The sequence below is a fragment of the Sciurus carolinensis genome, chromosome 18 (genome assembly GCF_902686445.1).
Source record: "Sciurus carolinensis chromosome 18, mSciCar1.2, whole genome shotgun sequence".
Lineage (NCBI taxonomy): Eukaryota > Metazoa > Chordata > Mammalia > Rodentia > Sciuridae > Sciurus > Sciurus carolinensis.
Window position 1 is genome coordinate 7,957,075 of NC_062230.1, and position 22,506 is coordinate 7,979,580.

A 22,506-nucleotide genomic window follows, 5' to 3' on the forward strand; every position below is an offset into this window, starting at 1 on the left:
GAGCGTGGGCGGGCAAGGGGAGTCGGCCCGCCTGTGGGTCCCCTGCCTCAGCCTTTGGGAAGTCGCGATTCGGCGCAGTTTCCCCCGGGTGATGGGTGTTCCAGTCTCCTTGACAACAATTTGAGAAGAGGGTGGTACAGGTGGGAATGGAGGCTCAGGATAGTCCCAAAATTAAAGGGTGCTAGAAGGGAGAATAAGAATCAGGGCATGAAAAGCGGACGGAAAAAGCGGAGTGTGGCAAAGAGAGGCGTTGGTAAAAGAAAGATGTGCTTCAGGAACGTTCAGGCACTGTTGCTGCCGCCTATTTAAAAAAGTGAAGTCGGCGAGGATTATGGGATTTGTAGTTTTACCAGGGCCTAGTTTGGGAAGATGGTGGAAGTACCTCAGCCGCGCCGCGGCAGATGCAGCTTCCAACTGCGCACGCGCCTTGGTCCTGGGCGCACGCCTCTCGGGGGCGGGGCTTGTGCACGTCCTCGTGCCTTCTCCTCGTGGCGGGAAAAAAATAGGTCGAGGTTGAAGCAGCTGGCAGAATCACGGCAGGAGCACGCTGTGCCCGTCGCCTTCAGGTCCTCCTCGTCCCCAAGGTAGCCCGCCCTTCTCCAGTTGCAGATGAAGGTGCTAGGTGCTACGAGTCTGGGCCCTGTTGCCTGCGGAAAAGGTTTCTCCCCAGGGCGTTGACCACCTCCTGTCCCTTCTCCTCAGGATCTCTTAAACTCCAACTCAACCCCTAGAAGCAGAAATGACCCAGCGCTGCGGCGCCAGGAGAGCGGGACTGGGGCCCCGGCGGGAGGGGCGCCCGGGGGACACCCACCCCCGCGGGCATCTTGGTGGGGAGAGGTCGGGTCAGCCAGTGGCCGTTCCACCCTCAGGGCAGTCGCTGTCCCTAAGCACTGGGGAAGGAGAGGGAAAATGGAGGTGTGGGCGTCCTGGCTGGACCGCGGAGCCTCGTGAGGGGAGGTGGCGCAGCACCTGGGAGGCCAGGCGGACGCGCTTCTTCACGCCTCTTGGAGCGAAACAACCCCGAGGGCCGGTCTGGGGGCGGCGGCCGCGCGGCACAGGGAGGCGCCCGCCGTCGCGGGGCTTTGCGCTCTGAACTAAGAAGCTTGCTTTTACGACTTTGCTGATAAGCTGCGAAAATTTCAGTTCGGGAAGTTACTTCTGCGAGATGGTCTTGCCCTGGGCAGTAAGGGTACCTGGGAACCCTTTTTCATCTTGTTAAAAGGCCTTAAGTCAGCGCTGGGGATGTGGCTCTGCCTTGGACGCGCAAGGCCCTGGGTTCGATCCCCAGCGCCGCGCCCCCCCCCCCCCAAAAAAAGGAACCAAAACTTTAACTCAGGGTTGTGGAGCACGCATGCGCGGGAGCCCTCCAACACAATGAGCTAGAAGCCACGTGCTAGTAGACATTGATGTCAAAGAGATCAGACTACAAGGTTTTAGAATATGGCTTTTAAATAAGTTGTGAGGCTCGCGGAGTCCCTGGTAAAGTATAGCTCTAAAGGATTTACTTTTTCTTAGTCTAATGACTGGAGGAAGAATATAAAGAAGGAATGATTTGCATAGTTAGGAAGGGGAAATCTTAAATGCGGAATTAGTGGTTTTTTGAAAAATATTGCCGAGACTAAATTATTCTACTAGGTAAAGTCTTTAACTTTTTCATGTGAGAATTCGTTATACTCTTAAAATTTATGGAGGACTTCAAAGAGGTTTTTATGTGGTTTGTATCTATTGATGTTAAGATATTAGAAATTAAAATTGTGAAAAATGTAAAATATTTATTCAGAAATAACTGATACACTCATTACATAATGTTTTTGTGAAAAACGCATTTTCCTAAAGAGAAGACATTTTACTGTGAAGAGTGCCATTGTTTTACATTTTCGCAAATTTCATGTCAGCTTAATAGAAAACAGTTGGATTCTCATCCGTTTCAATCTGTTGTAGTATCTTGTATTGGTATAAGCCAGGCGTGGCTCAGGAGGCTGAGCCTCCCAAGTTCACAGCCAGCCTTTGCATCTTAGTGAGATCCTGTCTCAAAATAAAAGATAAAAAGGGCTGGAGATGTGGCCCGTGGTAAAGTTCAATCCCCAGTAACAAAAAAAAAAAAAAAAAAGAGGAAAATGCAGCTTAACATAAATAATTAGTTGGAAAAGGTCCTATCAGGTTTTGGACCACATCTGAGGATATCTGAGCTAGATAATTTCATCTCAGTATTAATTATGATTTTTAGTTTTTTTCTTTTTGTGATTGAATCCAGAGGCACTTAACCACTAAGCCACATTCCCAGTCCCCTCCCCCCACCTCTTTTAAAAATATTTTATTTAGAGATGCTGGCTTTGAACTCCTGATCCTCCTACTTTAGCCTCCCAAGCCACTGGGATTACAGGCACACACCACCAAGCCCAACTTTCTTTTATTATTTGTTCTAAGTTCTTTTAGTTCTTTTTCCCTTCTCCACTTTTTTGTCCCTCATGTGCTGAGGACTAAACTCTTGCTCATCCTAGGCAAGTGCTCTACCACTGAAGTAAATCCCCAACCCCTATGTTCCTTCCTTATGTTGAGTGAGTGGGATCCAGTTTATGGAATTATCTGGTTCTTTTACTTCCTTTGGTAAAGGTTTTGGGACCTTTATTGTCTTTATTGTTATCTCCATCTCTCCTTCCCTGTCTCCTTTTCACCTAAGGTAAGAAAAAAAAAATGCTAATCTTGAATCTAGAGCCTCTAGTCTGCTCAGAAGAAGGTTGGTGATGTTTTGTGTATTTATTAACTAGGTTTTCTTTTTTCTCTCTCTGAACCACATTTCAATATATGTTATTGTAGAAAAAGTAAATGAGCTTGAGTTGTCAAAAAATTACTTCTTGGCTTTCTCTTCTCTATGGGTCAAGTTAGAACTTTTGTTTAAAAGTAATGGTCTTCATCACACTCCTTCCTTAGATTAAGGGGAACTGTTAAGCATCACAACTTATAGATTTGCTGTCTTGTTAATTTCATAATAATACACAGTTCTATCCAGTTGGTTGGAATTTCAGAAACACTTTGATCTAGGTCTATAGAGGTTTAGATATGGATTTGGACCTAATATTAGAAAAGTTTATATTTTCACATTGATCAAAGTATTCTTTTTATTACATTTAAAGAATTTAAAATGAGAAAATGTATTATTATTATTTATATGTATATTTTTTAGTTGTCAATGGATCTTTTTATTTATTTATATGCAGTGCTGAGTATGGAACCTAGGGCCTCACACATGCCAGGCATGCACTGTACTACTGAGCCACAACTCCAGCCCCTTATTTATTTTTCATTGGTGCATTATAGTTGTACCCAATGGTGGGATTGTTTTTTACATATTTGTACATGTACACAAAGTAACAGTATACTTTGGCCAATATTATTCCCCAGTATTTCCCCTCCCCTCCCTTTCCTGATCCCTGAGTATCTTAAAATCTTCATATTCTTTAACCAGGAGTGTATAGGAACCAAAGAGTCTATTTTATGTTGTCTTTGTCTCTGTGGTGGGAGATAGTAGAGTTAGAATAATTGAGTTTCAGTTCCAGGGTCTTCAAAGTTCAAAATCAACAGCCAGAAACAAGATCACTAAGTACAATAGATGTGTTTTTAGGGTTGAGAGGCAAAAATCTGGGTTCTGGGTTCTAATATGTATTAAGACTAAGACTTTTGGGCAAAACATTTGCCTCACATTGTGTATTTTTCATCTGTAAAAAGAGGGAAACTTTATGTCTCTAAAGCCCTCCTAGAGCAATAGTGTTTGTTATAATTACCAAAATCAGGGAGGCTGGGGATGTCACTCAATGGTAGAATGCTTCCCTAGCATGCTGGAAGCCTTGGGTTCAATCCCCAGAACTGAAAGAAAAGAAAACAAATCCAAACCTGGGGCATATGCTCTAAGGCTGTGTGTTTTAACATGTATTCTTATGTATGCTTTCTGTTTGTTGTATTAAAATGATGGTGAAACATTGAATTAGACTGTTGGGTTGTAGCATAGCACAGTTAACAGCACATTGAATCCCACATGTTCCAATCCTGATTTTATTATTTATTAATTACTCAATATCTCTAAATCTTTGTAAGCTCCAATCTCGCCACATTTGAAATGATATCTATCTCATATTTGTTGTGAGAATTAAATAGATAATATATAAAGGGTAAAGAAAATAGTGTTGAATATATGTTCACCATTACCATTAGTTTCAATATTAATAAAAATTGATACTATTGATGCAGTGTAGAACGTCTCTGAGTAGATTGCTGAAGAATAACTATGACTATCAAAGAAGGTACTAAGTTCTCATTGCTAGGTTTTAAGTAGAGGGATCAGATAGAAGGTGCTAAGTTCTCTGAAGACCTCTTCTGGTTACCAAATATTTCTGACACTGATAGATTCTAGCATTTGGGGAAACACTAGCCTGAGGATCTAAGCAAATGGAAAGCAAACATTATGATGATGTCAAAAGGGGAGTCTCTATGCATAAGAACCTCTAAATTAAGTCAGAGATTGCCAAATTATTTGTGTTCTAAGTATTTAGGGGAACTTAAGGAAATGAGAAAAGAGTTTACTCTTTAACTCTCAAGACTGTCCATGCTCTACAACCACTACTTCTACTAATGCTTCTATCGTTGCCACTCTTATGGCCTCCTAATATGAGTGCCCCTTACATCAAACATGGTTCTAAGCACTAAAAACACTAAGGATTGTTACTCATCTTTAAAATAGTATTTCTCATTATTCCTTGGTATATAACTGGTACTGCTGAGTGGGGGAGAAGTATAGTCAAAAAAGCAGAAATGTAGTCGGTATTCCCAGGCAAACAGATCCTGAACCCAAGAAAACAGGGAAAGGAAAATGTAATCAGAGTCATAGTTCATTTCTTTTTCCTAACAGAGGCAAAGAAAGTGTAGTTTCTCAGCTGAGTGATGACAACATTACAGAAGAAAGAAGGTGAGCCAAGAATGAGGGAGGTTCACTTTGTACATTTATCTCATGCCCACCAAAGGGCAGTTCAGTTACATATATTTTCTTTTCACTCTGTTCAAATTGCTACTCTGCAAGATGCTTTGAGCAAGATAAATATGACTTATGAACTCATAGGGAGACAAAAGACATTTAAACATTCATAACATAAATTTGAATGTGATGAATGCCACCTGAGACATACAAAGTATTATAAAGGCTCAGAAGAAAGAGATATTATGTACCTGGGAGGATCAGTGTAATATCATGGAGGAAGTAGCATAAGATTGGGCCTTGAGTAGTTTGTGGATTTTAGTTAGTGGTTTTTTTAGCTAAATTCTCATAAAATTTTATTCAAAGTTAAAATGAGCAAATTTTTAAAATTTTACACTTGACTATGTCAGCTTCCCATATGCCTATATTTATCACCTTTGAATTGGTTCCCAAACTAATGTGGGGGTGTACCACAATCAACTAGTCTTTTAAAATTACAGATTTCTGGGCCTCACTTCAGTCTACTTCATCACAATCTCAGGGGGTGATATGGAGTAGGCAGGGACAGACCTAGGATCTGAATTTATTAAAAATTCTCCCCATATAATTCTCATGTGGCTAGTCAAGGGACAGTGTTTGGCAATTTCTGTTAGACTGTTTCATAAATTCTATTTGATCGATTTCAGAATGTGGAAAGGGACCAAAGAAAACCTTTGCCCCACCTACTCAAAAATTGCATAGCATGATATTGCATGGCCCTAACTCACACAGAGATGAGACCCTGGGGATCAGTTCCCCAATGGCAGAAGCCAAGCCAAGCCTACCAAAAGCCAGGTTAGAGGAAGAGGAGAAGGCAACCACAGAGGATGGTCCAGGGGTTGGTCAGGAGAAAAAAGGAAAGGCTCAAGACAGCAAGCCATCAGAGAAGAAAGAAAAGGTATGAGTCACATTAATGAACTCTGGTAGGAGGGTTCCTCCTACCCTGCACCACCCCCCAACCCCTGGGGAGGGACAATCAAATATTTTTTCATATGGGGAACTTCATCCTATTTTATTTAATTTTTTTTTAACTTCTGTTTTCTTCCCTAAGAGGCCAAAAAGACATTTTGAGGAAAGCATTTGATGAAACAATAGAGTGAGGTAGGTTATAGGTGGGAGTAGAAGTAGACAGAGATATTATAAAACACTTTCCTTTGACTCCTTTATTCCCAGGACATCTGGGATAAAGTGTATAGACTCCTTAGGTATGTTGACTTCATACCTTTAGTCCCATTAACTTAACTGCCTGTTCTAAAGGAGGTTTCCCTGACTGGCCAGAGGAGAGAACTATGAAAAGATAAGTAATTTTCCCTCCTTATCCTCATCTCTGCAGGGAAAATCAAGTCTTACCAATGCAGAATTTGAAGAGATTGTCCAGATTGTGCTTCAGAAGTCCCTTCAGGAATGCTTGGGTACGACTTGTGGTAAGAGAAAAAGGGTTTCATTTAGGCAAAGTGACTTATCTGAGGAGTAGTGTAAGTTTGACGGCTTTTCTTCTCTTTCATCCTCTTAAGTAAGGAGACATTAGACAAGACTTTGAAATACTTCATTCCTTATCAATAGGACCATGGTTAAACTGCCTAAGATAAAAGGTACAGACTTTTAGAAAAGGTATGAACTTTTAGAAAAGTGGATTATATTGATTTCAGAATATAGTCTTAGCTAAAAAAATTAAATTAAATTGGGAGACTGGCAGTACTGGAAATTGAACACAGGGTCCTCTACCATTGAGTTACATCTGTAGCCCATTTTATTTTGAGACAAGGTCTTGCTGAGTTGCTGAGGCTGGCCTTAAATTTATGATCTTCCTGTTCCAGTCTCCCAAGTAGCTGGGATTACATGTGTGCACCATCATGTCCATCTGACCTACATTTTTTTTTTTTTTTTTTTTTTTTGCAGTGCTGGGGATTGAACCCAGGGCCTTGTGCATGCAAGGCAAGCACTCTGCCGACTGAGCTATCTCCCCAGCCCTGACCTAAATTTTTTAAATGCCCTTTTTATGATATTTTAAACTGCTATTTTATATCTATATGGTTACAATCTACTTAGAAAAGAAAAATTGTTTTCCCAGACTTAAAGAATTTAGTCTCCACCTATCCTTGTGTGTTTCTGTTTTTAATGTTTTAACATCTTAGGGTTTTGATTTTTAGAAGAAAGAACTCTGTAGTGTAGGCCCCAGGACCTTCTCTGTAAGATTTGAGGCTAAGGAGACTGCTCTGACACTTCAGTCATCCTCAGATATACTTCTGTTCCTAGAGGGAGTTTGAGGAAAAGTGATATAAAATGTAGTACATACACACACACACGTTACATATACAAAATAAAATTATCTGACTGTCCTGGAACGAACTAGATCAGTAGATCAGTCTGGACAGGCTTGCAGGAAGATAGAGATTTCCATTTTTTTTTTCTTTTTTTTGGGTACCAGGGATTGAACTTGGGCACTTGACCACTGAGCCACATCCCCAACTCTATTTTGTATTTTATTTAGAGACAGGGTCTCACTGAGTTGCTTAGTACCTCAGTTTTGCTGAGGCTCGCTTTGAACTAGGGATCCTCCTTCCTCAGCCTCTGGAGCAGCTGGGTTTACAGGTGTGCACAACTGTGCCCAGTTTCTAATTTTTTTCTGAAAATTTAAAGATTTAACTTTTATCATACGATAAGAGGCTAAAGGTAAGCTCTTCCAGGCAACAGGAAAGGGACATTTTAATGAAATGTTATGGCTAGGAAATATTGGAGTGATTGTTTTATTGCTTCTCTGCTTATAGTATTCTGTTTTGGGAGGGATGGGATCTGGTCTTAATTTTGCAGCGACTTCCTGTGTCCAAACCATAGTACATACTGAGTCAGACAGAGAACCAGGCATTGCTTCTGCTACTGATCATGATAATGCTGATGGGTAAGTTTATCTCAGGGAGGTAAGTTGAACACAGGGGGAATTAACATTGGGAAATGATGATATATATATGGATAAAATGGTCATTTGTTGTGTTTCTACTGATTACAGGCATATACCACCATGCCCATCTCACCTAAATTTTTAAAATGCACTTTAAAAATATTTTAAAATACAATTTTAAATTATATAATTTTACTTCTACTTATTTCTCTCAGCTCAGGAGAGAAACCTTTCAGCTGACAAAAATAGGCAAGTAGATGAGTAAAATGACCTTATAAGGCTTTAGTGGACATAGTATTTTTTTTTCTTGTTCATGCTAAGCACATGCTATACCACCAAGCTATCCCCCTACCCCCAAACCTAGAAATCTTTTATCCTTCTTTCATCCTTGAGGTCTTTCAAAAGATTAGTAGGATAAAGTTGCTCCTTTTAACTTTTTCATTTGAAAATATCATTTTCAGAGAGAGGAAAATGGTACCTCATACTCCAGAGATTTCAGCCTCTATAGAAGATGAACTTACCCCAGAGCTAAGGATATCTAAATCAGGCCAGCCAGTTCCTGCATCCTCTGAGAAGAAATTTAATAGACTTTCCTTAAGCAAAAGAAAGAAGGAAACACGTAAGTGTAGTCAAATACACTTTGATGCCTGACTTAGATACTTCCAGAACTGAGAGAATGGGACAGTGAACAGACTGAGAATGTTCAGTCCAAGTCTTGAAATTATTAGGCTTTGATTTTTCTTCTTTCACTGGCCTTTACTGTCTACAAAGATTCTTTTCTTCATCTCCCCACCTCATAATGTTTTGTTTTATCTTCCCAGAATATGAAAAAATGGAGAAAGTTCAAGGTGGACATGAGTGCAGAGGGAAAGACCAATCAGAGAAAATGATTCGGGGTGATTCTCAGATCAGAGGTCAGCAAAAAGGAGAAGAAAGTGGTTTTGGTGAGTTTATCCAAAGCTTATCACTTGATTTGGCAAGCTTACTTGGGCTGAAAATTCAAAATGGAGGAGAGAGACAAGAATTAGGATGTTGGAGGAAACTCACAGACTATATCTTTCACAACTACTTGTTAGAGAATATGCTGCTGAGGAAAAGAAAGATTCCATTCAGTCAGTCATTTATTCATATAATCCCTATGTACCAGGCACTTTAGATGGTATCCAGGCAGAAAACCAAGAAAAATTAGGAGAGTGATGTCACAGATGTCAAAGGAGGAGAGAATTTCAAGAAAGAGGGAGTACTCAGTCATGTCAAATGCTACCATGGAGAAGCCAAAGATGGTAAAGATTTGAAAACGCTCAAGGATATCATAGTTAGGAAGCCATTAGGGTTTGATAACAGTTATCATATGGATTGGTAAGGGTGCATGGATGGTTATAGTTGGTTGCAGAGTAAATACTTTTTTAGTTAGTATAGACATGAAAAGTAAGAGGGATTATAGGCATGTGCTACTGTCCTTAGCATATCTTTTAAAAGAGAGACTTGGGCAGATTTATATGTTGAGGGAAATGTATTTAAAGAGGGAGAGTAATTGAAGAAATAGGAATGAGAAGAGATTCAGGGAATTTGTTCTTCATCAGGAAGTACACCTTAGTCTTTGAGATGGATTAGAGGCAGGGTCATGATGAATAGGAATTTATTTTTATGAAAAAAATTTTTTTTGTGATGGGGATTGAAACCAGGTCCTTGAATATGCTAGGTATGCACTCTACCACTGGGCTGTATCCCCATCTTATTTATTCTCTTAAAAACAGTTATTAGTGCCTTAATTTTGTGCCCTCTAAGTGCTAGAAATACAGTGATGAATAAATTTGATAGCTCTCATTCATAGAATTACAGTTTTAGTGGGTTAAATGATAAGTATAACATATGAAATTATCAAGGCAACATTTGAACATTTGTGGCAAGAAATAAAACATCATACAATATATTAGTTCAAAAATTTAGACATAAATAGGTAATAATTTGGGAGAAAACAGGTTTGCACAAAAAGCCCCAAAATAATTAAAAAACAAAATCCAAAGTATAAGGAATGGTGTAGTAAAAAGTACAGGTAGTACCTCATATGTATGTGAATATGTATATAGTTTTGATTGTAACAGCATAATAGAATTTTCATAGACTTGGAAGAAAACTCTAGGAAGACTATGTGGGTAACAACAAGATAGTCCAGGTTAATAAACCATTTCTCTTATTATAATGATTTGGTAGCAGTAAGGAGCTGGAAGTATAATCTAATTGGATGGTCAGGTGATCTGAAACTCAGATCACCCCAAGGGAGTGTTCTAGATAGGTTTGTTTCTTAAAAAGAGAACTAAAAGTTTTTTTCTTTTCGTTTTATTTGAACAGGTAAACTTAGATGTACTGGGCTAGGGTTGTAGCTCAGTGATAAAGCGCTTGCCTAGCATGGGTGAGGCACTGGGTTCAATTCTCAGCACTGTATATAAATAAAGAATAAAATAAAGGTCCATCAACATCTAAAAATAATATTTAAAAGAAACAACTTAGATGTACCTGTTAAGAGCTCTTCTTGGCTGGGCATGGTGGTGCATGCCTATAATCTCAGAAACTCAGGTGACTCAGACGGGAGGATTGTGAATTCAAAGCCAAAAGCAAGGCTCTAAGCAACTCAGTGAGACCTGGTCTCTAAATAAAATATGAAATAGGGCTGGGGATGTGGCTCAGTGACTCAGTCCCCCTGAGTTCAATCTCTGGTTCTCCCCCCGCCCAGAAACAAGAACTCTCTTTGGTGTACTCTGGACCCCGTTGACCTGATCTCTAGTTCTTCTAAATAAGCCATTGTCATTAGGTTTATGTGGCGACATCTCCTGTACCTCTCGTTTCAACAAGGACAGAATTTTAGATGGACAGAGATGAGTTCATTCCCTAGATGGCGCTTGTGAGTTGAATTATGATTGTAGTGAAAATGTCAGCCTCTTGCTGTAAGTGAACCATTCCTTCTGTTTCTTGCAATTGTCAAGGAGAGGAGTCTTCTGGAGAAGAAAGTAGAAAGGGCTGTATCCCATAAATACAATTTGCATTAAATATTGTGAAGAAAGAGAAGAGTGTCACAAGAGGAAATGGTGGAGACCTAAGTAAGATTGGGCTAGTTAGGGAATGCATTTCTAAGGAAATCATATTTCAGATATAAATTGAAGAAAAAGAAGTTATTCAAGTGAAGAGTAGGAGAAAGTTTTAGGTAAGGTAAGTTTGTCATATTACCAATACCTCCCCTCCCCCCCAAAAAAAATGTCAGTGTGATTGGAGTTCAGAGAGCAAGAGGAGGGAAGGTGGGAAAATGCCTATGAAAAAAAGGGAAGGAAGGTAGACAGTGGCTAGATCAATGACCTTGACCATGCTAGAGAGAGATTTTTATCCTAAACGCAGTGGGGAACCATTAGTGGATTTTAGCCAGGTCAGTGTCATTCTTAAATTATTATTTTTGTGTGTTTTGCACTGGGGATTGAATGCAGGCCCTTGCACCATGCTAGGCAAGTGCTGTACCATTGAGCTACGTCCTTAGACCTTTTTGAAAAATCTTACTTTGTGACAAGGTCTTATTAAGTTGCTCAAGCTGGTCTTGAACTTGTGATCCTCTTGGCTCAACCTCCTGAGTAGCAGGGATTACAGGTGTGCATCACCATGCCTGGCCAAATTAATGTTTTAAAATGATCATTTGGTGATAAATTAGAGGATGTAATATGGGGAGAAGACAGGAGTCAACCATTATTAAATTAGTGCTAGCATTAGGTATTGTGGTGGCTGGGATTAGGATCATAAAAGTGGAGAGAGAGAAAGAAGTAGATGGTTTTATGATAAGTTTCAGACATACAATTGTGAGAACTTGGTAGTGAATTGTATTGGGGGCAGGAAGAGAGGAGAAGTTCTGTCAAAGATGGTTGGTTTCTGACTTAAGCAGTTATGTAAAAGAAAGTGATAAGAGTGGAGGAAGAACACATTTGTGGGATAAGATTCAAGTTCAGGTATACTGAACTTGAGGTCTTTGTGAGACACCCAAGTAGAGATATCAGGGCTAGGAATGTAGTCTAGTGGCAGACTTTGTTTACAAGACCAAGTTCAATTCCCAGCACCACAGGGGAAAAAAAGTCAAAGAGCAAGGTGGAATCTGTAACTCAGATATGAAAATGGATTTCAAAGATATGGGAATGGGTGCGCTTGTCATAGGGAAAAGTGTAGAGTAGGGAAAGAAGGCCCATGACTGGGCTTTGGAACCATGACATTTAAAGATGGGATGGAAAACGAGACTTCAGCAAAGGAAACTGAGGGGGAAGCTGTCTGAAAGATGGGGGGAGGGGACGGGAGAATGAGGTAACACAGAACCCAGGAGGCTAGTGTTTCAGGAATGAATGACCAATTGAGATGCTCCTAATGTGTGTCTGTGACATCAGTCTAGAGCCACACATGGTGAACATCAGTTTTCCAGAGCACATTATATTTTACTCAAGTTATTTGAAAGGAAATTTTAAAAAACTGCTGTTATTGAATATTTCATCCTAAGCCATAAATATCCAGTTTGTATAATTAGGGTGATTTATTTCTACTCATTTTCTTATGAATAATCATCACTTCTACATGAGAGTGAAATTACCAGAGGGACATAATGGTTGAGAGTATTAATTGTGAAAATATAGTGATACCTATGTGCCTGGGTTTTCTCTAGAAACTCTCAATTTCAGGAGTGTAAGCACAGAAAAGGTAGAAACTGACTTCATTCAAGGTGGTGTTTTATCATGGATGGAAGGAAGGATAGAGGGAAAGGGAGTTGAAGACATCTGCAGGAGAGTCTAAGGAAATGTTAGAGAACCAAAGCTGATTGGTGCAGAGTGAAGAACAGAGGTTGTTACCAAGCAGAGAATATGGGAGGAGATAGTGGATTGGAGAGCAAGATAAACTGAAAGTTGCTGTAGGGCTCTTTGAACAGGTGAGGTAGGAGGACATGGCATTTTGTCAGAGATGTTTGGTTAAGTGGATCAAAGGGTTCATGTTTCCTGCAGCTGACTGGTTGGGGCATGTGGAAGTGGGTGTGGATTACTGAGGTGACATGGAGGAAAAATTTAAGGAACTGAGAGAATGGGTTTTTTTTGAGGTATTCCTATGGTCATCTGGACTGAAGGCCAGAGGCAGAAGAAAAGAAGACTGAGCTAGATGCCAGCATATTTACAGTGGAAATGAAAGGATGGTAGGATCGCAAAGGAAGAATGGGTTTATAGGAGGGAGAGGATAGTAGCAATGGGAGTAAGGATGATGCTGGCCTCATGTTCTGTCCTGAGAGACATGAGGAGTGTGAGAAGGGACAGAATCCACTTAGAGGGCTGGAGTAGAGGTCAGGTAGAATGTCATTAGTGGGTCTCAGGCTTCAGAGGTTAAGAATATGTGAATACTTATTGCTCAAGTCTGTAGAACTTCTTTTTTTTTTTTTTTTTGTGATACTTGGGATCGGACTCAAGGCCTTGTGCTTGCAAGGCAAGCACTCTACCAGCTTAGCTATCTCCCCAGCCCTGTAGAACTTCAATGGACACTGTAGTAGTGCTTGGGAGGGAGAGAGAAGAGGTTTTGTGGGACATGAAATCAAGATGTGGGGATACCGAGAGGCCAAGATGGGAATTTGGAAGGTAATGGATAAATGGAGGCATGGCCCTTGGGGCCCAAAGCAAATGGGAGAGAAATTCTAGACTTAGACCAGTGTCTTTGGGAGCAGAATGAACCTAAGGTTGTTGGTCTTAAAGGTTTCAGTTTGGTGATTTGGTAACAGGTAAATCACTTGAGATTCGGATAAGAACTGTATATTGAGCACAAGAGAGGCTGGTTAGCCCCTCAAAAGAACTTTTCAGTAGTGTCATGAGAACAGAGAATGAAGTACTATCTGGAAAAATACCAACTTTTTTGGAGCGAGGAGTGCTGCGAATTAGACACAGGGCCCAACACATGCCGTGTCAGCACTCTACCACTGAGCTATACCCGCATTCCTAAGGCAATTTTTTTAGCTAAGAGTAATCAATACAGAAACCATCCTTCTACTTGCTTGAGTTCTAAGGTCTAACTTAAGGTAGATTGATCTTCAGCAAATAATTATCTTCTCTGAATGTTGATTTTTCCAGTTGTAGGCCAGGGATTGGACTAGTTGATATGTAAGGTTTATATGGAGATGTGATTCTGGGGGAGTGGGAAGGTTATTATTGATTTTAGTTGAATTGAAGAAGGAATAACCTGTTGGGTACGGTGGTGCATGCCTATAATCCCAGCAGCTTGGGAGGCTGAGACAGGAGGATCACAAGTTCAAAGCCAGCTTAAGCAAGGGTGAGATGCTAAGCAATTCAATGAGACCCTGTCTCTAAATGAAATACAAAATAGGGCCAGGGATGTGGCTCAGTGGTTGAGTGCCCCTGAGTTCAATCCCCGGTTACCCCTGCCCCCCTAAAAGAAGGAATAACCTATTTTTGAGTAGATTATGAAAGTTTTTTTTTTTTTTTTTTTTCTGTCACAGGTCGATGTTTAGTTTGGGTCCAGTGTTCCTCTCCAAACTGTGAGAAATGGAGGCGGCTGCGTGGGAACATTGACCCCTCAATTCTCCCAGATAATTGGTCTTGTGAGCAGAATACAGGTAGAAAAAAGTAGAAATATTTTTTTCAGGTTTTATTGTTCTTACCTTTCTTTCCTGACATGTATTCCTTAGAGTAAATATGACATAGGTATATTGAGCACTGAAGGGGTTGTTGTAGTGACTGGGGGAAAGGAAGTTCCTATCCTATGGAGATGAATATGGGCATAAATAATAGGAGAAAGACACCTGCAGAGTTATGTGAAGAAGGGGCCTGGAATTCTGAATGTATTGAGTGAATTCCATTTTTTTCAGTATTGGTCTAATCCTGTCAATCCTGATTAGAATATTGGTATGGGTCTGGTAGATAGCAAGGGATATGGGATTTATGGGGTAAAGCAGGTGAGAAAGACCAGTAATCTTAGAATTCTAGAATGTTTGAAACTACTTTGAAGAAATAATGATGATCTTGTCCAGCTCAGTTATTTTACACATGAGTAAATAGTCTCAGAGAAATTACCCTTATTACTCAATAGCTAGGAGCAGAGTCACACAAGGGTTTGTGAGCAGGAGTTTGGAATCTCTTAGAGTATTAGGAGGTGGCACTCCTACTTCTGGCTCAGGCTGCATTTCCTCCATGGGTCTTCTTATTCTTTTCTTCTAGGTGCTACTTTGTTCCACCTGCTTCCTACACTTCTTCCTCCCTACACTACTTCACAGCCTGCATCTAGATTTTTACCTTATGAGTGTCTTCCTGTCCCTTCATTCCTTCTCTCTTTTGGCAGACTTGGATTATAATCGCTGTGATATTCCTGAGGAGATCTGGACAGGGCGTGAGAGTGATGTGGCCTATGCCTCCTATGTCCCAGGATCCATCATCTGGGCCAAGCAATATGGTTACCCCTGGTAGGGCACTATGATAAAGTGAGAGCATCCATCCTGAACTTGGGAGTGGTAGATTCAAGCAGGGAGGGAAAGAAATGGAGAACATTTGTAATGGAAACAGTACTTGCCTTAGAAAGAGCAAGGTCTTTCTAAGGTCTAACTTAAGTTAGACTGATCTTTAGCAAGTAATTATATTCTCTGTACATTGGTTTTACCAATCATAGGTCAGGAAATCTTGAGGTGAGGGAGAAGACAAAGTAACAAGTTCAGAGATTTTGAAAGAGCGTGTTTTCTTGAGGTTTCAGGGTTAGATGATATCTGTATGGAAGAAAGATCTGGCAATGCTACTATAACTGGGTGGAAAAAGGAGGGGGGATCTAAGGCATTTTAAAATATTGAGTTGTTAAAGCATGCAAAATAAAGAGAATGAGGAAGAGTAGGATCGTTTCTTCCTCGGAGATTTCATTTTTGAGGTTGTGGGAATGTGCAGAAGAGTAAGACATCTCTACTAGGAAGAATCTGATCTTCTTTGATAGAAGTCACTTCAGTCATTTGAAAGTGACCACTGGAGGGTACTAATGAGGGATCTTTTGGATCCTTTGTTTATTAAATGTATTGCCCTTTCCTTTTTTAAAAAATACATTTTTAATAACTATTTTGTTTATTTTTATGTGGTGCTGAGGATTGAACCCAGTGCCTCACACATGCTAGGCAAACGCTTCACAACTGAGCCACAACCCTAACTCCATGTATTGCCCTTTTCTGTACATGTATATTCATTAGCTTGTGTTCTGTTCATCTGACACCTTCTCTTGTATCCCCTATGCCTGTCTCTCTTCTCTAGGTGGCCAGGCATGGTAGAATCTGATCCTGACCTGGGGGAATATTTTCTCTTCGCTTCTCATCTTGATTCTCTGCCTGTGAGTTTCCTGGTTCAAACCAAAGTAATGAACAAGCAAATCCATCCTAAAAGATGTTTAGAGATAGAAACATAGATATAGCTAGCAGACATAAGTGGAAACAGACAATTAGAGTTAGAAATATGGAGGTAAATACTAACCACTAGAAATAAACTTGTGTTTAATTAAATCTTTTCCCACTAGTAGCACATTTATGGTTTTGATAAAGATACGTTGGCTAGGATTCCTGAGGTCAGAATGGAAGAATAGTGGGAAGAGGTGGAAGAGGGGAGTCAGGCTTCAGGGAGCATATGAGGTACAGCACCTTCTTTGTGAGTTCCCATAACTTCTCCCCCTTTTCTGGCAAGAGGAGAAAAGCAGAGAGAAGGACAGGAACCAAACAGGACCATTTTTTATTGCAGTCTAAGTACCACGTGACATTTTTTGGAGAAACAGTTTCTCGTGCTTGGATCCCAGTCAACATGCTAAAGAATTTCCAGGAGCTGTCCCTGGAGCTAGCAGGAGTGGTGAGCAAACCCTGGGGGTCTGTTGTGATACAGGGAACTAGAATACAAAATCTTCCCTTTATTAAATGTGCTCTGCTCCCAGGGAAAACTGTTTAGGGATGGTTTCTTGTCTGATTAGTCATACCAAGGGTGAGGCTATTATGAGGCACTCTTCTTTTTACTAGGTTGCAGTGGGGTAAAGATTTTTTTCAGTCTTCTTCCCTGCTTGCAGGTAGGGGACCATCCTGAAGATGAAGGTATTCTACACTTGAGCCAAAACATGAGTGGCAGACATGAGGGCCCAGATTAATTTAGGATTTACCATTCTCAGCACTGTGGACATTTTGGACCAGATAACCCTTTGTTGTGGAGGGCTGTCCTGTGCACTGTAGAATGTTTAACAACACCCCTGGGTTCTCCTGGCATCTACCCCTGCCCCTACCCGTGCCTCCTGCTTGTAGAACAATAAAACCTGGCAAATAAAAAATTGTCTCCAGACATTGCCAAGGCCTTTCCTGGGTTTAGAAGAATGGGATTAGGTATGTCATATTTTCTCCCTGTAGGTATTTTGGGTTCAATAGCCATAAGATGAGCAGAAGCCCAGCAACTCAGGGGCCTTAGAAAAGGAAACAGAATTAAATCAAACACTTTTATCTAAAGGAACTTGTGAGAAGCTTAAAAGTAAGGTCACCTGAATCCTTTGATTTTTTTTTATTTTTTTATTTTTTATTCCCATTAGATTTGCTTTGGAGAGGATACCAAAGTATTGATTAAAAAATTTTCTAGGAATTGATAAGAGGTTTATTAGGAGAAAGGAGTGCTGTATCTGAGCTCAGAAGATTGAGAATAGAGGAGTATTATATCAATACTTGGAAACAAATATAGTTAAAATAATGTCTGGTGGGTGGCAGCATGTTGAGATCACTTCTCTAATATTTATTATTGAATGGTCTTTAAGCAGTATTTATGTTTGACTTTAATCTTTTTCCGTTTCAGAAAAAGTGCAGGAATAAGGACTACAGCCAGAAACTGGTGGCAGCCATCATGATGGCTCAGAAGGCAGAACAGACCAGCATTGGGGTGGGAGAGTGTTCAGATCACACTCTTGCTTTTATTTGGGATTTGAACACAAAGAAAACCTTACTCCCCACTGTAGAAAACTGGTTGTCCTTCCCATTCCATAGTTGTTACCTTAGAACTGCTCTTTTCTTCTGAGGCCAGATTCCCTTGACTCCTTAAGTCATCCATTTCTTCCCATGTCCTTGGACAAGTGGGACCTTCTCTCAGCCCAAAGAGACAGTTTGTGGTAGGGGTCAGCCTACCTCCCTGTTTAACTTCAAGTCTCAGATCATGTACCCTAATCTCTGTTTTAATCTGACTTTTTACTCACAGGTTCTGCCCGTGGGGATGAGAGTGGGGTTGAGAATGACAAACTGAATTTCTCTTTCCCTGTTACTTGTCAAATTGTGAATAAACTGGGAAAATAGATTATAGTTAATCTTCATAAAAGTCCAGATAGACCCAATGTGATGTTTCAAGTGAAATGGTATGGAAAATGAATACAAATTTTGTCAGAACTAAAATTTAGAAGACAGGATAAAGGCTCCCTCGGGAAGGTAGTGGATGATACTTTTGTTTCTTCTTCCCTCAGGAGAGGGTCAACTTGTTTGGTTTCTGGAGCCGTTACAGTGGATCTGACAGCAGTGGGGATGGAAAAGGTAGAAGTGGAAGGGGAGGGACTCTTCCTTGAAATTGGCAGCTCAAGTTTAGTTCTGGATTCTGTAATAGGAGGCTCTTATGAATTTCATCCAGTGTTCATGATGGATGGACAGTTGGGTGGAGAGAGGAATGGGAAAAAAAGGGTGAAAAGAGAGGGTGTAGGTGGATAGTGATGGGCTTTGAAGAGGGTGGAATCGTGTAATCTGGGAACTAATTTTATGAAGAAAATACCACTTGGAAACAGAAGGTAGAAGAAGATGTATTCCCTCACATCAGCTCCAAAATTCATCAACTTTTGGGGTGGATAAATTATTTAGCCTTTATTTCCTTTTCCTGTTCTAGACTTAATGCTTTCTGGGGCTAACAGCCCAGAGTCCTGCTTGGAAAAAGAAGAAGAGGAATCAGAGATAGAGGAGGAGAAAGAAGAGAAAAGAGTAAGATTAGCTTTAAATATTGGTAAGATCAGGATCTCCTTTTAGAAGAGTCCTGTAAGGATCTGGTTATGACGGGTTTACTTTCGCTATGATCCATTCCGTTTCTGCCTTACAGAAGCCCCAGCTGGCTGGTCTTATGTCCTAGAGGTCTCCACAAGAGGGAGTCTCTCCTCTGTCCTCCTCATCCTCTCAATTTCTCACATCTCTAGAACATTTTTTCTTGATTATAAATCTCAGTTCCTACCATATCTCTGTGGTCCTTTCTGGAGCAATATGAAAGAATCAGGTTGCTTTTCTGTATTCTTTTTTACTCCTCTGTGAACCCTTAGGATATTCATTCGTTCATTTACTTAGCATCTCTTGTTCAGGAATATGAAATAAAGATTTTTCACTTTCTCTTTTAATTATTTTTAATTTAACAACTTTTATTATGCTTGTGGCCTAGCTTTATTTCCTTCTTTTATGCATTAAAACCTTGCATTGACTAATATCAAACAGAATGGGAAGGTGACCATACATTTTTCTCTGTGCTACCACAGATTTAAACAGTATTAGACTCAAAGAACAGTTTGATTCCCTGAAACCCACCCACCCACTGTTCTGTAGCATCCCTGTCTATTAAAACAGTTACATGACTGAATTTATCTTTTTATTTTTATTTTCTGTCCCATTCACAGGACCCAACTTTGCCTGGTCCCAAGCCAACCAAAACACATTCAAAAAAGTCCAAGGCAAGACGTAAGCAAGCCAGCTGGAAAGGGGATGTGTCTCACAGTTAAGGCAGGGCAGAAGCTGAGAGTGTTAGGGTCTTCAGGTAGCTGAATCCAGCTATCTCTACTACAAGATCTGAAAACACAGGCAGGACTAGCTGATAGTATTGGGAAAGTAGCCTCCTCATTTCTGTGTTTTATAAAATGTTAGGTTAAAGATGGGAGGTTTTAAATTCTTAGCCACTTAAGATGGCTTCCTAGAGAAGGCAGACGCTCAGAAGAACAATGAAGAGAAGGAGAAGATGCAGGGGGCGGGGGCATTAAAAAAAAAAAAAAAAAAAAAAAAAAAAAAAAAAAAAAAACTAAGATGGATGGGGACCTGGAAGCCACTAGTGAGAGAACTCACTAGATTGAGAATGAGCAGATGTGGAGCAAGGCAGAGACTAAATGTGGGAAGACCATCTGTTCTTTCCAAACAGCCACTGAGAGAGAAAAAAATGTCCTTGATATTTTGGGGGCTGGGGGTGATGCAGGCATGACAGATGGACAAGATGCGACCGTGAAAAAGAAGATAGTGAAGAGACCTCTGGGCAGTGAATCCATGGTGCCTCCTGAACCCATAATGGGAAGGAAAGAAGGGCAAAGGACTTCAAATCTGGACCAGCCAGGTAAGGCTCAAGGCCTAAAACAATGCAGAGAAATGAGGTCCGTGTCTGTATATCTGCTCCTAGATCATTTCTGAACATTCTACAGCTTTTCATTACATTAAAGAAGAAATAAAAGTCAGAATAAAAGTGCATGCCTCACATTACACCCAGCACACACTGTGCAAACATGATGGGTTTTGACTTGATTCTAGGGACGGGAGAATATCGGGAGAAGAGAATGTTCGTTAAATATTACTGTAGACTCGCTAGATGGGTACTTTGCTGCTTGTTCCTTCTATTTCTTTCAGTAGCTTTATGACTGGATATTTGACATTTTAAATATAGGACAGCTGAGACTCAAAGAGTTTAAAATTTGTTCATGGACCCACATTGAGCACATGGCTATCCACAGCTTGAATCGAAGTCTTTCTGACCCAAAAGCCCATATTCTTTATACTGAGATCTTTTCTGTGAGTTTTTTTTTTTTTAAATAGGAATTTAGAGTTTTATTTGTAAAAAGCCAGCATAGTCCTGCCTAATAGAACTCTGAACTTTGTCCCCATTTAGGCCCTAAGAAAAAATTCCAGGTTCCCCAAAACAAGGCCTTAGCAACCACCTTGTCTCAGGAAAAGGAAGTTAGAATGATGCCAAAGGGCCCAACCCAACCAGCTCCTCATGGGGCTTGTCCCCTGGAGGGAAAAGAAGGGCTTAGACCCCAGGAGCCTCCAACTAAAGAAGCTGAAAGTATCCCCACTGAAGATGAAGCCTCCAGTGACCTGGAGCAACTCATGGAAGATATTGGAGGAGAGTCCAAGGAGCAAGGGGAGCCGCGGCACGGAGAGGATGCAGAGGGGTTCCCCGCGGCCTTTTTTGAGGAGTAGTCCTGTGCTCTTACCCTGCTGATCTCTAGCAGTGAGGAGTCTCTCGGGGTCCCTGAGCAGATAACTGTTGGGGTTGTTAATTGGCTACAAGGTTCAATTCAGTTGTGCAGTTTATGTGTTAATAAAGCAGGTTACTGACGTGATTGGTTTGGTTTGTCTCTAAGCAGTGCTTCATTTTGGCTTCTTTCCCTCCACATGTCACTGTGGCACATTAGTGCCTCTGATGGGAGGCTTGCATGTTATAGGATCCTGGGGAAGACAGTAAGACCTAAGTCCTCGGAGAACCTCCAGAAGGGCAGGTCTGGGTTCAAATCCTGGTTCAGTGATGCTAGCTAGCCCTGTGGCCTTGGGAGAGCACTTTAACCATCTGTTTTCGTGACTCAAATGGGTACATGGTCTAAGGTAGGAGTGGTGTTTCCATGAGGTGATGGAAAGCATTTAGAATGCATGCAAGTGATTATGGTGAGAGATGATGGTTAGATCAGAAGAAGCAGACGTGGGTTTTGTGGTGGCTACCAGGGTTTGGGGATTTATGATTCCTGACCTGAGATAGTCACTGAGAAAAAAATTCTAGAAGAGAGGGGGCTTGGGCACGAGTTGTCCTTTAGCATTCTTTCTTTGTGAGACAGAAGTTGAAAGTGACATCGTTTTCTCCCCATATGCATTTAGGCAAATTCTGTGGGTACATTTGGTTTTGTGGGGAAGGGCTAGGAAGTTAAAAGAGGGAACTGGAGTAGATGGCTGCTTCGGTTTCCTTGTGTCCTTCAAACTTCCTGATTTCTGAGTTGTCTGTGTCCAGCCTGGGATATTCTTGGAAGCTGTGATCGTTCCCATTGAGAGCATAGTTGATTCTAAGATCATCATTCAATCCCACTCTTTAGACCTTCAGGACAGAATATAGGGTCTCTTCTGGGGAGCCCCTGTGAAGAGTTTGGCTGGGAGCTGCTCCTGGCAAGGTTGAGTTGGGGAGGAAGAGGGAGGCATAGACAATGTTGTCATCCTGGATGAGAACCAGAAGAAGAGGATGTTAGTGGAAGAGGAACTCACTCACTCCTAAAGCAGAGGCCTACATCCTGAGTGTCCTGCCCACACCACAGGCCCTCCATTCCTTGTATGCCACCTTCTCCAACTCCCCCTTACCTCTTTCAGGGCCACATTCGAGCTGCTTACCTCGGGGTTCACTTTCAAGTCTATGTCGTGTCCTAGGGAGGGAGAAATCAAGGAGTGCTGAGGGCAGGTGGTGTGGCAGGCAGGTGGACAGATGACAGGCTGCAGAGTCAGGGTATCTGCTAGGCCGGGGGCAGGTCACATCGGGGGGATGAAGTGAGGAATAGAATGGGGGCGAGCACAGGTGTGCAT

General features: G+C 41.0%; 2 protein-coding genes across 11 annotated transcripts in view; one reads left to right on the forward strand and one right to left on the reverse strand.

Moving 5' to 3' along the window:
- Zcwpw1 (zinc finger CW-type and PWWP domain containing 1) lies at positions 1-21,382 on the forward strand. 9 transcript variants are annotated; one of them, XR_007106083.1, is made up of 17 exons: positions 1-140; positions 4,904-4,960; positions 5,653-5,903; positions 6,339-6,429; positions 7,790-7,904; positions 8,366-8,523; positions 8,726-8,848; positions 14,413-14,529; positions 15,252-15,372; positions 16,196-16,271; positions 16,673-16,777; positions 17,753-17,836; positions 18,408-18,474; positions 18,818-18,909; positions 19,587-19,647; positions 20,153-20,736; positions 20,809-20,830. XR_007106083.1 is itself a non-coding variant. In XM_047533314.1 (17 exons), the coding sequence occupies exons 2-17, from the start codon at positions 4,936-4,938 to the stop codon at positions 21,145-21,147; spliced, it is 1,935 nt and encodes a 644-aa protein (XP_047389270.1). In that variant the 5' UTR covers positions 1-140; positions 4,904-4,935; the 3' UTR covers positions 21,148-21,382. The 9 variants fall into 9 exon arrangements, 8 of the variants coding, with proteins under 8 accessions (XP_047389270.1, XP_047389274.1, XP_047389273.1 ...); XM_047533314.1 differs by lacking the exon at positions 20,809-20,830 and adding an exon at positions 20,834-21,382 and having other exon boundaries at positions 20,153-20,287; XM_047533318.1 differs by lacking the exon at positions 20,809-20,830 and adding an exon at positions 20,834-21,382 and having other exon boundaries at positions 7,817-7,904; positions 20,153-20,287.
- The window catches only part of LOC124970172 (paired immunoglobulin-like type 2 receptor alpha), a 15,343-nt gene continuing 13,524 nt past the window's right edge, over positions 20,688-22,506 (reverse strand). Inside the window, exons 6-7 of one of the 2 annotated variants that reach the window (XM_047533322.1) lie at positions 22,288-22,349; positions 20,688-22,147 (exon numbers count right to left, since the gene is read on the reverse strand). In XM_047533322.1, the coding sequence (XP_047389278.1) occupies positions 22,025-22,147; positions 22,288-22,349 (185 nt within the window). In that variant the 3' untranslated portion in view covers positions 20,688-22,024. The remainder of the gene's footprint in view (positions 22,148-22,287; positions 22,350-22,506) is intronic. The other variant, XM_047533323.1, reaches the window with a different exon arrangement.